At 47.0% G+C, this 14,128-nt stretch overlaps 1 protein-coding gene across 3 annotated transcripts in view; it reads left to right on the top strand.

Moving 5' to 3' along the window:
- The first annotated feature begins 6,267 nt into the window (after nt 1-6,267).
- The window catches only part of ZFTA (zinc finger translocation associated), a 52,849-nt gene continuing 44,988 nt past the window's right edge, over nt 6,268-14,128 (top strand). Inside the window, exons 1-4 of one of the 3 annotated variants that reach the window (XM_063944904.1) lie at nt 6,268-7,025; nt 8,803-9,258; nt 12,094-13,635; nt 13,860-14,128. The exon at nt 13,860-14,128 is cut by the window's right edge and continues 274 nt beyond it. In XM_063944904.1, coding sequence (XP_063800974.1) covers nt 6,884-7,025; nt 8,803-9,258; nt 12,094-13,635; nt 13,860-14,128 — 2,409 coding nt within the window. In that variant the 5' untranslated portion in view covers nt 6,268-6,883. Of the gene's footprint in view, nt 7,026-8,802; nt 9,259-12,093; nt 13,636-13,856 lie in introns of all 3 variants that reach the window. The other 2 variants (XM_063944903.1, XM_063944905.1) reach the window with 2 other exon arrangements.

Below are 14,128 nucleotides of genomic sequence, written 5' to 3'. Positions count from 1 at the left end.
AACAACTCGGAATGAGGGCCATAGTGCGTACAAACTGAACAATTTTAAGAATTAGTGTGTACCTGGCTTTGGGCTGAAAGCCCACAATTTAGTAGTGTAAAATCACTCAGTGTGTATGCACAATATTATTTGTGTGAGAGTTAAAGAGAAATAGTGAGCTACATGGGGATAATAAGAATTTACTCACCGGTAATTCTATTTCTCGTAGTCCGTAGTGGATGCTGGGTACTCCGTAAGGACCATGGGGAATAGATGGGCTCCGCAGGAGACTGGGCACTCTTAAAAGAAAGATTAGGTACTATCTGGTGTGCACTGGCTCCTCCCTCTATGCCCCTCCTCCAGACCTCAGTTAGGGAAACTGTGCCCGGAAGAGCTGACACTACAAGGAAAGGATTTGGAATCCAGGGTAAGACTCATACCAGCCACACCAATCACACCGTACAACTCGTGATAACTATACCCAGTTAACAGTATGAATAACAACTGAGCCTCACTGAACAGATGGCTCATAACAATAACCCTTTAGTTAAGCAATAACTATATACAAGTATTGCAGAAAATCCGCACTTGGGACGGGCTCCCAGCATCCACTACGGACTACGAGAAATAAAATTACCGGTGAGTAAATTCTTATTTTCTCTGACGTCCTAGTGGATGCTGGGTACTCCGTAAGGACCATGGGGATTATACCAAAGCTCCCAAACGGGCGGGAGAGTGCGAATGACTCTGCAGCACCGCATGAGCAAACTCAAGGTCCTCCTCAGCCAGGGTATCAAACTTGTAGAATTTTGCAAACGTGTTTGAACCCGACCAGGTAGCAGATCGGCAAAGTTGTAATGCCGAGACCCCTTGGGCAGCCGCCCAAGAAGAGCCCCCTTCCTCGTGGAATGGGCTTTTACTGATTTAGGATGCGGCAGTCCAGCCGCAGAATGTGCAAGTTGAATCGTGCTACAGATCCAGCGAGCAATAGTCTACTTAGAAGCAGGAGCACCCAGCTTGTTGGGTGCATGCAGGATAAACAGCGAGTCAGTATTTCTGACTCTAGCCGTCCTGGAAACATAGATTTTCAGGGCTCGGACTACATCCAGCAACTTGGAGGCCTCCAAGTCCCGAGTAGCCGCAGGCACCACAATAGGTTGGTTCAAATGAAACGCTGATATCACCTTAGGGAGAAATTGGGTACGAATCCTCAATTCTGCCCTGTCCCTATGGAAGATCAGATAAGGGCTTTCACATGACAAAGCCGCCAATTCTGACACACGCCTAGCCGAAGCCAAGGCCAAATATATATGACCACTTTCCACGTGAGATACTTCAACTCCACGTTCTGAAGTGGCTCAAAACAATGTGATTTTAGGAAATCCAACACTACGTTGAGATCCCAAGGTGCCACTGGAGGCACAAAAGGGGGCTGAAGATGCAGCACTCCCTTAACAACGTCTGAACTTCAGGCAGCGTCTTTCCTAGTCTTTAACAGCGTAGGAATCACTTCATCTGGAACGCCCTTTTCCGTTAGGATCCAGCGTTCAACCGCCAACCTTCAAACGCAGCCGCGGTAAGTCTTGGAACAGACAGGGCCCCTGCAGTAACAGGTCCTGTCTGAGAGACAGAGGCCATGGGTCCTCCGAGATCATTTCTTGTAGTTCTGGGTACCAAGTTCTTCTTGGCCAATCCGGAACTACGAGTATAGTTCTTACTCCTCTCTTACTTACTATCCTCAGTACCTTGGGTATGAGAGGAAGAGGAGGGAACACATAAACCGACTGGTACACCCACGGTGTCACTAGTGCGTCCACAGCTATCCCCTGAGGGTCTCTTGACCTGGCGCAATACTTTTTTAGCTTTTTGTTGAGGCGGGACGCCATCATGTCCACCTGTGGCCGTTCCCAACGGTTCACAATCTGCGTGAAGACTTCTGGATGAAGTCCCCACTCTCCCGGGTGGAGGTCGTGCCTGCTGAGGAAGTCTGCTTCCTAGTTTTCCACACCCGGAATGAACACTGCTGACAGTGTTAGCACATGATACTCCGCCCCTCGGAGAATCCTTGTGGCTTCTGCCAACGCCATCCTGCTTCTTGTGTCGCCTTGTCGGTTTACATGGGTGACAGCCGTGATGTTATCTGACTGAATCAGCACCGGCTGGTTTTGAAGCAGGGGTTCTGCTTGCCTTAGGGCATTGTAAATGGCCCTTAGGTCCAGAATATTTATGTGTAGGGAAGTCTCCTGACTCGACCATTGTTCTTGGAAGTTTCTTCCCTGAGTGACTGCTCCCCAACCTCGGAGGCTTGCATCCGTGGTCACCAGGACCCAGTCCTGAATGCCGAATCTGCGGCCCTCGAGAAGATGAGCACTCTGCAGCCAACGCAGCAGAGACACCCTGGCCCTCGGGGACAGGGTGATCAGCCGATGCATCTGAAGATGCGATCCTCACTTGTCTAACAGGTCCCACTGAAAATTCCTTGCATGGAACCTGCCGAAGGGAATTGCTTCGTAAGAAGCTACCATCTTTTCCAGGACTCGCGTGCAATGATGCACCGACACCTGTTTTGGTTTCAGGAGGTCTCTGACCAGAGATGACAACTCCTTGGCCTTCTCCTCCGGGAGAAACACCTTCTTCTGTTCTGTGTCCAGAAACATGCCCAATATCAGCAGACGCGTCGTAGGAACCAGCTGCGACTTTGGGATATTCAGAATCCAGCCGTGCTGTTGTAGCACTTCCTGAGATAGTGCTACTCCGATCAACGACTGCTCCTTGGACCTCGCCTTTATAAGGAGATCGTCCAAGTACGGGATAATTATAACTCCCTACTTTCGAAGGAGTATCATCATTTTGGCCATTACCTTAGAACACACCCTCGGTGCCGTGGAGAGACCAAACGGCAACGTCTGGAATTGGTAATGGCAGTTCTGTACCACAACCTTGAGGTACTCCTGGTGAGGTGGGTAAATGGGGACATGTAGGTAAGCATCCATGATGTCCAGTGACACCATAATATCCCCCTCTTCCAGGCTTGCAATAACCGCCCTGAGCGATTCTATTTTGAACTTGAACTTCCTTATATAAGTGTTCAAGGATTTCAAATTTAGAATGGGTCTCACCGAACCGTCTGGTTTCGGTATTACAAACATTGTGGAATAGTAACCTCGTCCCTGTTGAAGGAGAGGAACTTTGATTATCACCTGCTGGAGGTACAGCTTGTGAATTGCCGCCAGTACTACCTCCCTTTTCTTGGGAGTAGCAGGCAAGGCTGATTTGAGGTAACGGCGAGGGGGAGACGTCTCGAACTCCAGCTTGTATCCCTGAGATACCTGTAGTACCCAGAGATCCACCTGTGAGCGAACTCCCTGGTCGCTGAAGTTCCGGAGACGGGCCCCCACCGCACCTGGCTCCACCTGTGGAGCACCAGCGTCATGCGGTGGACTTAGTGGAAGCAGGGGAGGATATTTGTTCCTGGGAACTGGCTGTCTGGTGCAGCTTTTTCCCTCTACCCCTGCCTCTGGGCAGAAAGGACGCGCCTCTGACCCGCTTGCCTTTCTGAGGCCGAAAGGACTGTACTTGATAATACGGTGCTTTCTTAGGCTGTGAGGGGACCTGAGGTAAAAAAGTCGACGTCCCAGCTGTTGCTGTGGACACGAGGTCCGAGAGACCGTCCCCAAACAATTCCTCACCCTTATAAGGCAAAACTTCCATGTGCCTTTTAGAATCAGCATCACCTGTCCACTGCCGAGTCCATAATACTCTCCTGGCAGAAATGGACATTGCATTAATTCTAGATGCCAGCCGGCAAATGTCCCTCTGTGCATCTATCCGTTGGCGGGAAAGGGTACGCCATTAGTAACCGCTTAGAAATTACTAGTTTCTTATCTGGGGAACCCCACGCTTCTTCACACAATTCGTTTAACTCATCAGATGGGGGAAAAGTCACTGGCTGCTTTTTCTCCCCAAACATAATACCCTTTTTTGTGGTAACCGGGTTAATGTCAGAAATGTGCACAACATTTTTCATTGCCATAATCATACATCGGATGGCCCTAGTGGATTGTATATTTGTCTTATCCTCGTCGACACTGGAGTCAGACTCCGTGTCGACATCTGTGTCAGCCATCTGAGGTAGCGGGCGTTTTTGAGCCCCTGACGGCCTCTGAGATGCCTGGGCAGGCGCGGGCTGAGATGCCGGCTGTCCCAAAGCTGCGTCATCGAACCTTTTATGTAAGGAGTTGACACTGTCGGTTAATACCTTCCACATATCCATCCACTCAGGTGTCGGCCCCGCAGGGGGCGACATCACACTTATCGGCACCTGCTCTGCCTCCACGTAAGCGTCCTTATCAAACACGTCGACACAGCCGTACCGACACACCGCACACACAGGGAATACTCTGACTGAGGACAGGACCCCACAAAGTCCTTTGGGGAGACAGAGAGAGAGTATGCCAGCACACACCACAGCGCTATATAATCAGGGATGTACACTAACACAAAGTGATTTTTCCCTATAGCTGCTTTACATATACAATTTGCGCCTAAATTTAGTGCCCTCCCTCTCTTTTTTACCCTTTGAGCCTGGAAACTGCAGGGGAGAGCCTGGGGAGCTGTCTTCCAGCGGAGCTGTGAAGAGGAAATGGCGCCAGTGTGCTGAGGGAGATAGCCCCGCCCCCTTCTCCCGCTCTGATATTTATATTATGGCGGGGGATTTTGCACATATATAGTTTATTGGACTATATTATGTGCTTTTAGCCATAGAAGGTACTCTAATTGCAGCCCAGGGCGCCCCCCCCCCAGCGCCCTGCACCCATCAGTGACCGGAGTGTGTGGTGTGCATAGGGAGCAATGGCGCACAGCTGCAGTGCTGTGCGCTACCTTAATGAAGACCGAAGTCTTCAGCCGACAATTTTCAGGATGTTCTTCTTGCTTCTGGCTCTGCAAGGGGGACGGCGGCGCGGCTCCGGGACCGGACGATCGTGGACAGTGTTCGATCCCTCTGGAGCTAATGGTGTCCAGTAGCCTTAGAAGCCCAAGCTAGCTGCAAGCAGGTAGGTTCGCTTCTCTCCCCTCAGTCCCTCGTAGCAGTGAGTCTGTTGCCAGCAGATCTCACTGAAAATAAAAAACCTAACAAATACTTTCTTTACTAGAAGCTCAGGAGAGCCCCTAGTGTGCAACCAGCTCGGGCCGGGCACAGATTCTAACCGAGGTCTGGAGGAGGGGCATAGAGGGAGGAGCCAGTGCACACCAGATAGTACCTAATCTTTCTTTTAGAGTGCCCAGTCTCCTGCGGAGCCCGTCTATTCCCCATGGTCCTTACGGAGTACCCAGCATCCACTAGGACGTCAGAGAAAAATGTATTACCATCTGATATGGAGAAGCATAACGTGCGCTGATACCGCTTCTCCAGCGTGTAAGACACTGGCTGAGTGGGCACACGGACTTTGCGCCATACTTGCCTACCTGACCCTCTCCATGAGGGAGAAAATGCTCTGTTCCTGGACTTTCCTGGTAATGTATGATTGCCATCACCTGTAGTGAGCTAGTTAATTGATAAGAAAGGTGTTTCACCACAGGTGATGGCAATCATACATTACCAGGAAAGTCCAGGAACAGAGAATTTTCTCCCTCATGGAGAGGGTCAGGTAGGCAAGTATGCTTTGCGCCCCTGTCCATATCGGCGCTGCTATCTAACAGATAGCAGGCCAATATGCGCGGGCAATGTATGCTTCGCCTCGGTAGCGAGGAAGTGTTATAGCGAGAAGATGCGTGCCACTATAATACATTTACCTCATACTATAGTTTGCATGTCATCTAGTACGTACGCTGCATAAAGCCTTAGGTCTAGAAACGAAACCATCTCTGCGTGGCTGCCATCGATGGCAGAGAACCATTGGTTCTCTCCCATCGATAGCAAAACCATCTACCATTGGTGACAGATGGTCATTTGATGTGTTGTGCAGAACACAAAACTGCTACGTCTGAAGTGTTGTGCAGAAGAAGTTAGCTCTACTACATTTCTGATGTGTTGTGTAGAGCACTGAGCTGCTGAACTTCTGTGTTGTGCAGAGCATAGTGCTGCTGACCGTAGGATAGCTGTGCATAGCAGATCTGCTGGACGCAATGCTGTGCTATGTGCATAGCAAAGTGCAGATAGCCTGAGAAGCCATTTTCTGTGACGGGTCCAGCACATGCCCTGAACCTTTGTACAGAGGTCAGGTGGCGCCTCGCCCCTTAGCAGTATCTCCCCCCACCATGGGCCCTGTTGTTATGGTGATAACCCTGCAGCGCCACGAAGCTGCAGGATGTGTGCAGAGCGGATATGCAGGCTCCATGTCATACCCACGCATGTAACAGTATCGTGCTCCTGGTGGAGGCTGGCGGGGAAGCTCTGCATGTGTATAGACCCAGACACGTCCCTCTGCAGAGCACACCGTGTGCGGCGTGCGGAGCATGCTGTTGGCGCAGCGCACAGCTGTCACACCACACACATGCGTTTATTAGGCTCAGTCACACATGTACGTGGTATACGGCGGCCCCTGGGGGATCAGTCCTTTTTCCAGAGCCCACCCTCGTCCCGTGCGGCGCCATAACCGCCTAACATGACGCCATGCCGAGGCCCCGCCCCGCCGGTGACAGCGCCCGTCTCCCGCAGACCCCTCTGTGCTATTTAGCCCAGCGCCCGCCCAATTGCGCCGCGCTCCCCTCCCCTCAGTCCTGTGCGGCGCTCGCTACTGGTGGCTGGCCGCGCCCCTTCCGTGGCGTCACGCAGAGGCCCCGCCCTCCTGTGCGGTGCTGCTGAGCGGCGTGTATTCCGGGCCCTCTGTGTCTCCTCCAGTGCCACCGCCGTCGTGTGTGCTCCGACCGAAGAGCCGGGACGGAAGAGCTAGAGGCAGAAGCCATGCAGCGTGCGAAGCAGAAGGAAGAGGAGCCGGAAGTAACGGTAGGGCCCCAGGCGGGCCCAGCCGGAGAATCGTCACCGAGGAGCGGCATGCAAGAGCAGGATAGTCCGGTGATGCTGTGTAAGGAGGAGGCCGCAGGGGGTGAGTGGCGGAGCCTAATAGGAGTGGGCGACACCTGGTGGCGGGAGCGGTAACTGCAAGGCAGTGGGGCTGGCGGCCGTGTGAGTCGCTGTGACTGGGTACGAGCGGAAAGCAGACCGGCTGTAGCTGGATAGCGCTACGGCTACGCTGTTTATAACAGGCAGCAACATGTAGCACCCCAGCTGTGCAACTACAAGTCTCAGCGTACACTCTCATTCAGTTGATGCATGATGAGACTTTGTTTACTTTTAGTCACTCTTGTATACATTTACCATTCGGGTTAGTGTGTGTGTGTGTGTGTGTGTGTGTTACACACACACACACACACACACACACACACACACACACACACACACACACACACACACGAAAAATACAGTTTCTGCTAAACAATGTACAAATAGCCTTGTCTGTCTGCTTTTCCTTCATACCCTGACAGTAGCGCTGCGGTGTAGCATAAAAGCTGTGATATGTGTACAGACAACCCACCCAGAGGTGTACTTGCACCGCTGCTTTCCAGGGTGTTTCAGACCAACATGTATTAGAGAGCAATGCTTTTAATACCAGAACACCATTGTCATTTTCAATTTCAGGCTTTAACGCCAGGAAGCAGCGGCTTCACTTAGTAAATATGGGTATGGGTCAGTAGGTCGACATGGTCAGTAGGTTGACATGGAATAAGGTCGACATAAGTTTTTTTTTTTTTTATACTGTTTTTGGTGTCGGTTTCTTTGTAAAGTGACGGGGCATCCCAATTAGTGCACCGCGCTTGGTATAGGTTACCATTCCCAATTGTAGTCCACGTGGATCGTGAAGTATGAAAAAGTAAAAAAAAATGTGAAAAACTCATGTCAACCTTTTTCTATGTCGAGCTAATGACTGTCGATCTAAGTGCTGTCGACCTAATGACCATAACCCGTAAATATATTTGACTTTCCATTTCTATACATTCACAGGAAAGTACAAACCTGTCATTTTGTACAGAGAAACTTGTCTCCCTATTATGCAGTTACTAAGTGAGCCCATTGCCTGCACACAGACAGCTGTTTTTGTGGGACAAACAAATATCCATAAGAATGCAGCCTATGATTTTACTACAACTACCTGACCGGTACTTTTGGCGATGTCGGGATTGATTATTGTCTATATCATGGGTCTTCAACCTGCGGCCCTCCAGCTTCTGTGGAACTGCACATCCCAGCATGCTCTGCCACAGTTTTGCTATTAAGGCATGCTAAAACTGAACAGGGCATGCTGGGATGTGTAGTTCCACAACAGATGGAGGACCACAGGTTGAAGACTCATGGTCTATATTGACAGGTGTTTTGGTGTTTTTACTTTGCATAAATGATGCACTTTAACATAAGTTGGTACCATTGTGCTTGCTTGGGAGAAGTGAAGTTCAGATAACAGTCACTGTGACTCCAGTGGTGAAATTATTATGTAAAACAGTAGACCACTTGCTTCACTTTAACCGAACAAGCAATACATTTTGTACAAAGCATCTCTGACGTGGAAATAGCACCGTTCAGTAAAACGCGCTGTGCTAATTAATTCCTTGTTTTCTAAACCATACTAGTTCAGTAATAGAGCATTACTTAAATGTGAGCAACGCATGCATTATTCAGAGGGGATGATGCAGTTATTTTCTTTGGATTATGTCTGAGGCAGACACTCTCTAATTGAATAAATGATTCTTCCTTATGTAGCTTTGTGGAGAGATAATCTTCTGTATGTCTCTGAAAATGTAACCACTTACTCTCTTACTTTTTTATAGATACAAGTTCAATAAATACCATGTATCCAGAGCCGTTGGATTCATATCCTGGTGGGCTTTTCCCAGGTTCTGCCTCCTTTTCTTGGAGTTCCCCAGATAGTAGTGGAGAAAGCCGTATCCACGCAGGAGGAACAGTGCAAGAGGCCTGTGGGGAACGTGCTTCCCGGCCGGGAAATAGCCGCATTCCTGGAAAAGACCACCGGCGTTACTACCACAATCACTGGAGACTTGAGTATTTGATGGACTTCAATGCTCACTCTCACAGCATGATTTGTATGGTGTGCGGCAGTTCTTTGGCCACTTTAAAGCTCAGCACCATCAAAAGACACATTCGTCAGAAACACCCCTATTCTCTTAATTGGACTCCCTGCGAGAAGGAGGTCATTATTGGTAGCTGGGATGCGCACCTATGTGTTGATGCTCAGACACTTGCAGGAAGTGAAGAGCAGGGGGCAGGTAATTCCACAAAAAATAGAAAAATAACACTGGTTTGAGCTCCAACTGAGGTGGTTGTTCACTTCTCAGGTTCCTGATGGTTCATTTTGTCGAACTGAATATGCCTGGATACAGCAGCACAATGGCAGTCCATACAGAAATGAGCAAGCAAGTGAACAGCAAGGCAAACATTTTTTTTTTTTTTTTTTAAATAACGTTGGATGTTTAAATTCATCTGGTTGTAGTAAAGTCCTGAAGTTTAATCCTGGTTCTATCTGTATAATAGGACCATTATGCAAAGCGACCACTTCTATAGATGCTTATTTGACTTTTTTTTTCCTTCAATAATTATGAAATGATGACCGGTAGGAGTAGCCTTGCGACTTAACCTTTATAATAACCATGGAGGCAGTTCAACTGGAACCAGCTTCATCTTATGTCCTAGCAGGCCTGCAGGAGAGGAACCAGGAACCAACTTCAGCAATTGAATAGCTCTGGGCACTTAACCGTGGAGACAAAATGTTGTGTACTGTAATTAACCCACTATGGTGTTTTTCTTGATTATATGTACTCTACATAAAATACCATCTGTACCATAAGAGTATTACACTGAAAGTGCTTAAAAGTTTTAGTAGAGTGAAGGTCCCAATATCCTAAAAATAAATAAAAAGCTTATTAGCCTTTGTATTGCTATATTTTCGGAGATAGATGCTTGAGATAGTTGACCACCTTAGGACTCTCAGCTGAAGTCCTCTATCATCTATCTTAAAGGCAAACTGGATTTGGGGCACTGGTTCAGTCACTACATACTTTTCATCAATGTTGACTTGGGAAACATTCCTCTCATTGGGTTACAAGGAACCATATACAACAAGGAGTAAAGAAAAGCAGTAGTCTGACAATTGTTATAATTTAATATTGCAGAATACTCACATTTTAAAAACAAAGACAAGCCTACCAATCCAATTACTGGACCTCCCCTGGAAACGTGGTCTAAGGATCGCCTACCAGATGACTTGGACGGTATTAGCCAAACATGAAACAAACACAGTCCTGGAAACCAGCAGTTTCAGTCCACGTGGGTTCCATAAATAACAGCACAGGGATATACTGTAGCAGCATTTATCTGAAGACCATGTTTCCAGGAAAGGTCCATTAATTGGGGCAGTACGGATGGTGTAATGGTTAGCATTACTGCCTCACAGCACTGAGGTCATGGGTTCGATTCCCACCATGGCCCTAACTGTGCGGAGTTTGTATATTCTCCCCGTACTTGCGTGGGTTTCCTCCGGGTACTCCGGTTTCCTCCCACAATCCAAAAATATACTGGTAGGTTAATTGGCTCCCAACAAAATGTGAATGTGTCTGTGTGTACATGTGGTACGGAATATAGATTGTAAGCTCCATTGGGGCAGGTACTGATGTGAATGGGCAAAATATTCTGTAAAGCGCTGCGGAATATGTGTGCGCTATATAAATAACTGGTAATAATAATAATAATAATTGGATTGGTAGGCTTGTTTTTGTATTAAAATGTGAGTGTTCTACAGTATTGTTCCTTTTTGTCAGATGGAGATTACTGCTTTTCTGTTCTCCTTGTTTTATATGGTTCCTTGTAACCTAATGAGAGGGATGTTTTATATTTCAACATCAATGAAAAGTATGAAGTGATAGAAACTGTCCCACATCCAGTTTTCCGCCTGGATAGGTAACTTCAGCCAAACTACTGCCCCAATTGTACCCGCGAGTCCTATGTTTGTGAACTGTTTCCAGCATCTATCTACACAGTTGAGTCACATTATTATGACTACCAGCTAATAGCCATAGTAACCGCTGTGTGCAGCACAGTCAGCAGCTAGACATTGTTGTTTTAGACACACGTCTGGTAGCCCCCAGGTTCATTTTGACGGTGAGCTTCTCCACTGTAGCGTGTTGGTCAGCCCTCATGCACCTTCATAGCTGACGTTCACCGTTCAAATCAATGGCACATGGTGCTCCGCAGTTTCCACGCTGGTTATTCGCAATGTTCCATTTGTCCAGTCACGATACACCTTCATCACAGAGGCACGCGAACAGTTCACAAACTGCGCTATTTCAGAAATACTGTACTGCCACCCTTGGCCTGAAAGCCGATTTTTATTTAATTATCCCTTTTTGCAATGCGAATAAATTGCCCCTCTTACCCATGATGGCAATGAGTGATGTGTGCAGATGGTCTATCGCACACTGTATATACCCACCAAGCAAGCGCACAACATGTTATGTACTTCCGAAAGGTTATTAAGCTTATTTTTTTTAGGATATTGGGACTTTCACGCTACTATACTTTTTGCACTTTGGGTGTACTATTCTTATGCTACAGATGGTATTCTATGCAGAGTACATGTAACCAAGGAAAGCGCCATGGTTTTGTCTGTTTAATTTTTGGAAGGAATAGTGAAACCTATCTTATTAACCTGCTGGATGCGTTCCTTGATGTTTTGCGCAATTTGTTGATTTTTACTTTTGTACACTTAACTCGGGAGCTACATCGCCGTGCTGGGAATTGAATTCTCCTCCATATGACTTTACACATTTGACATTATTTTAAAATTCTTTTTGTTTCTGCTGCTTATTTCCATATTTAGTGCCCTTATTCTGCTTCTCCAGGGAAATTGTCATAATTATGGTAAAATCCTTCTTTGCCTGGTTTATGATATTTATGTCCAACTACACATCAGGCTTAAGATTTTTCATGAATGTTTCTCTGTGATTCTCTATCTGTATCTTCCTTTTTTTGTATCTTTCCCTGTGTTTTGCTGTTTTCCATCACATCTTCTTAAGTAGTCATCTTAATATTTTCTTCTCTTTTGATAGAGGGTGTCAAAACCAGAACTGGTCCTAAAAAGAAAAGACGTCGTCTCCCTCCAGTTGCTAAAGGAACATGGCGTCATGTCTTTGGCCCTGAGCGACCGCAGCCTTCACCTCCTGACAAAGACCAACTTGAACAATACATGAATGAGTCTATTCAGCAGTGGTTGCGATTAGAGTTTCTGATGGATTTTGATTGTCAAGCTAACAAGCTCCACTGCATGATGTGTACAACAGCTTTACCAAGTCTCAGCCTAAATGATATCAAGCAACACATCTTGGACACCCATCCTACATCTCTCCAATTCAGCCCTACTCAGAAAAGTGTGATCCTAGAGGCCTGGATTACTCGAAAGGAGACACCAGAAGAAGAGTTGGATGAAGAAATGGATGATGATGACGAGGAGGAGGAAGAGGCAGAAGATGACCTGGTGAATGAAGATGGTCAAATGGACAAAGCAATGACAAAATCAAGATCGGAAAAGAATGTGTTAAAGGGTAAAATGTTAGAGTTCAAGGAAAAAAATGAGGACATCGAGCATATGACAGATGAGAGTCTACAGCATAGTGAGGAAGAAGTGGTGAAAAAAGATAAACTAGAGCCCGACGATGGGAAGATGCAGGAGGAAGGGCTAAAGATGGATATTGATGCACAGCTGCTTGGGAAAGGACAGAAAGCCAGAAATAAGCAGCTGCTAGAGGAGGATAAATGTGAAGCTAAAGACGAGCAACTATTGGAGGTAGACAAACTAAAAGCTAGGGAGCTGGAGCTGCTGGAGGAGCAACGGAAAGCTAGGGAGGCACAACTGCTGGAAGAGCAACAGAAAGCTAAAGAAGCACAGCTGCTGGAGGAGCAACAACAGAAAGCTAGGGAGGCACAGTTGCTAGAAAAGCAACAAAAAGCTAGAGAGGCACAATTGCTGGAGGAGCAACAGAAAGCTAAGGAAGCACAGCTGCTGGAGGAGCAACGAATAGCTAGGGAGGCACAGATGCTGGAGGAGCAACAGAAAGCTAGGGAAGCACAACTTTTAGAGGAGCAACAGAAAGCTAGGGAGGCAGCTCTGCTAGAAGAAGAGCAACGAAAAGCTAGAGAGGCAGAGTTGCTAGAGGAGAAACAGCGGAGAGCCAGAGAGGTACAGCTTCTGGAGGAAGAGAAAAAGAAAGTCAGAGAAGCACAGTTGTTAGAGGAAGAGAAAAAGAAAGCAAAGCTGTTACAGGAGGCTAACAGACTTAAGCAACAGGAGGTAAAGGTGCAAAGTTTATTAACACAACAGCAGAATGTTGAAGCAGAAAGGATTGTGAAGATAGAGGAGTTAGATGAGCTAGATGAGCAGAACGCTGAACAAATCAAAAGGCATAAAGAGGACGCACAGCCTACAACCGAGACTCTGCTTGAGAAGAAGCAGTGGGAGTTGTTGGGACAGAATCATCAGAAAGGGCTCGAAGAAGGGAAATCCCAGTCTATTGAGCCAGAGAACCAAATTCTAAAGGTGCAACAAGTACAGCAGACCTCAACTGTACTGGGACTTGGACTTCCTATGTTAAAAGGTGAGTGATTCCACTGAAAAACATACTTGTAAAAGGAAGACCAGAATTATAAATCATTATGGACAAAAAGATCACCACCAGTTTACATTCTCCATAAAAAAGGCAGAAATTTGTAAAAATAAATAAATGTAGATTAAAATTAAAAAAAGACATATACATATATTGAAAAAATGTTTATTTTACATATATAAACAATAACTGTCTTTTATCTTCCTTTTCAGTAGAAACTCCAACACCTATCATTATAACACGGGTCTCTGTTGTCCCAGAGCATACCCTTGTCCAGACATCAAAACCCTCCACTTCCACTGCTGACCTCTCAAAAAGCTGGCGGGTTATTGCTCCCAAGGTCTCGCTGGTAGAACCTAAAATACAAAAAACACCACCCGCTGCTGCTAGCACTGATTCTTCCCAGTGGCCTCCTGGGGTTGACCCAATGATATGGGAGGTGAGTTTGTGGCGTGGAAACAGCAATTTTTCCCTTAATCGTAGC

Source organism: Pseudophryne corroboree, chromosome 11, assembly GCF_028390025.1.
Source record: "Pseudophryne corroboree isolate aPseCor3 chromosome 11, aPseCor3.hap2, whole genome shotgun sequence".
Lineage (NCBI taxonomy): Eukaryota > Metazoa > Chordata > Amphibia > Anura > Myobatrachidae > Pseudophryne > Pseudophryne corroboree.
Note: the sequence above shows the minus strand (reverse complement) of the source record. Positions and strands in the feature narration are given on the sequence as shown.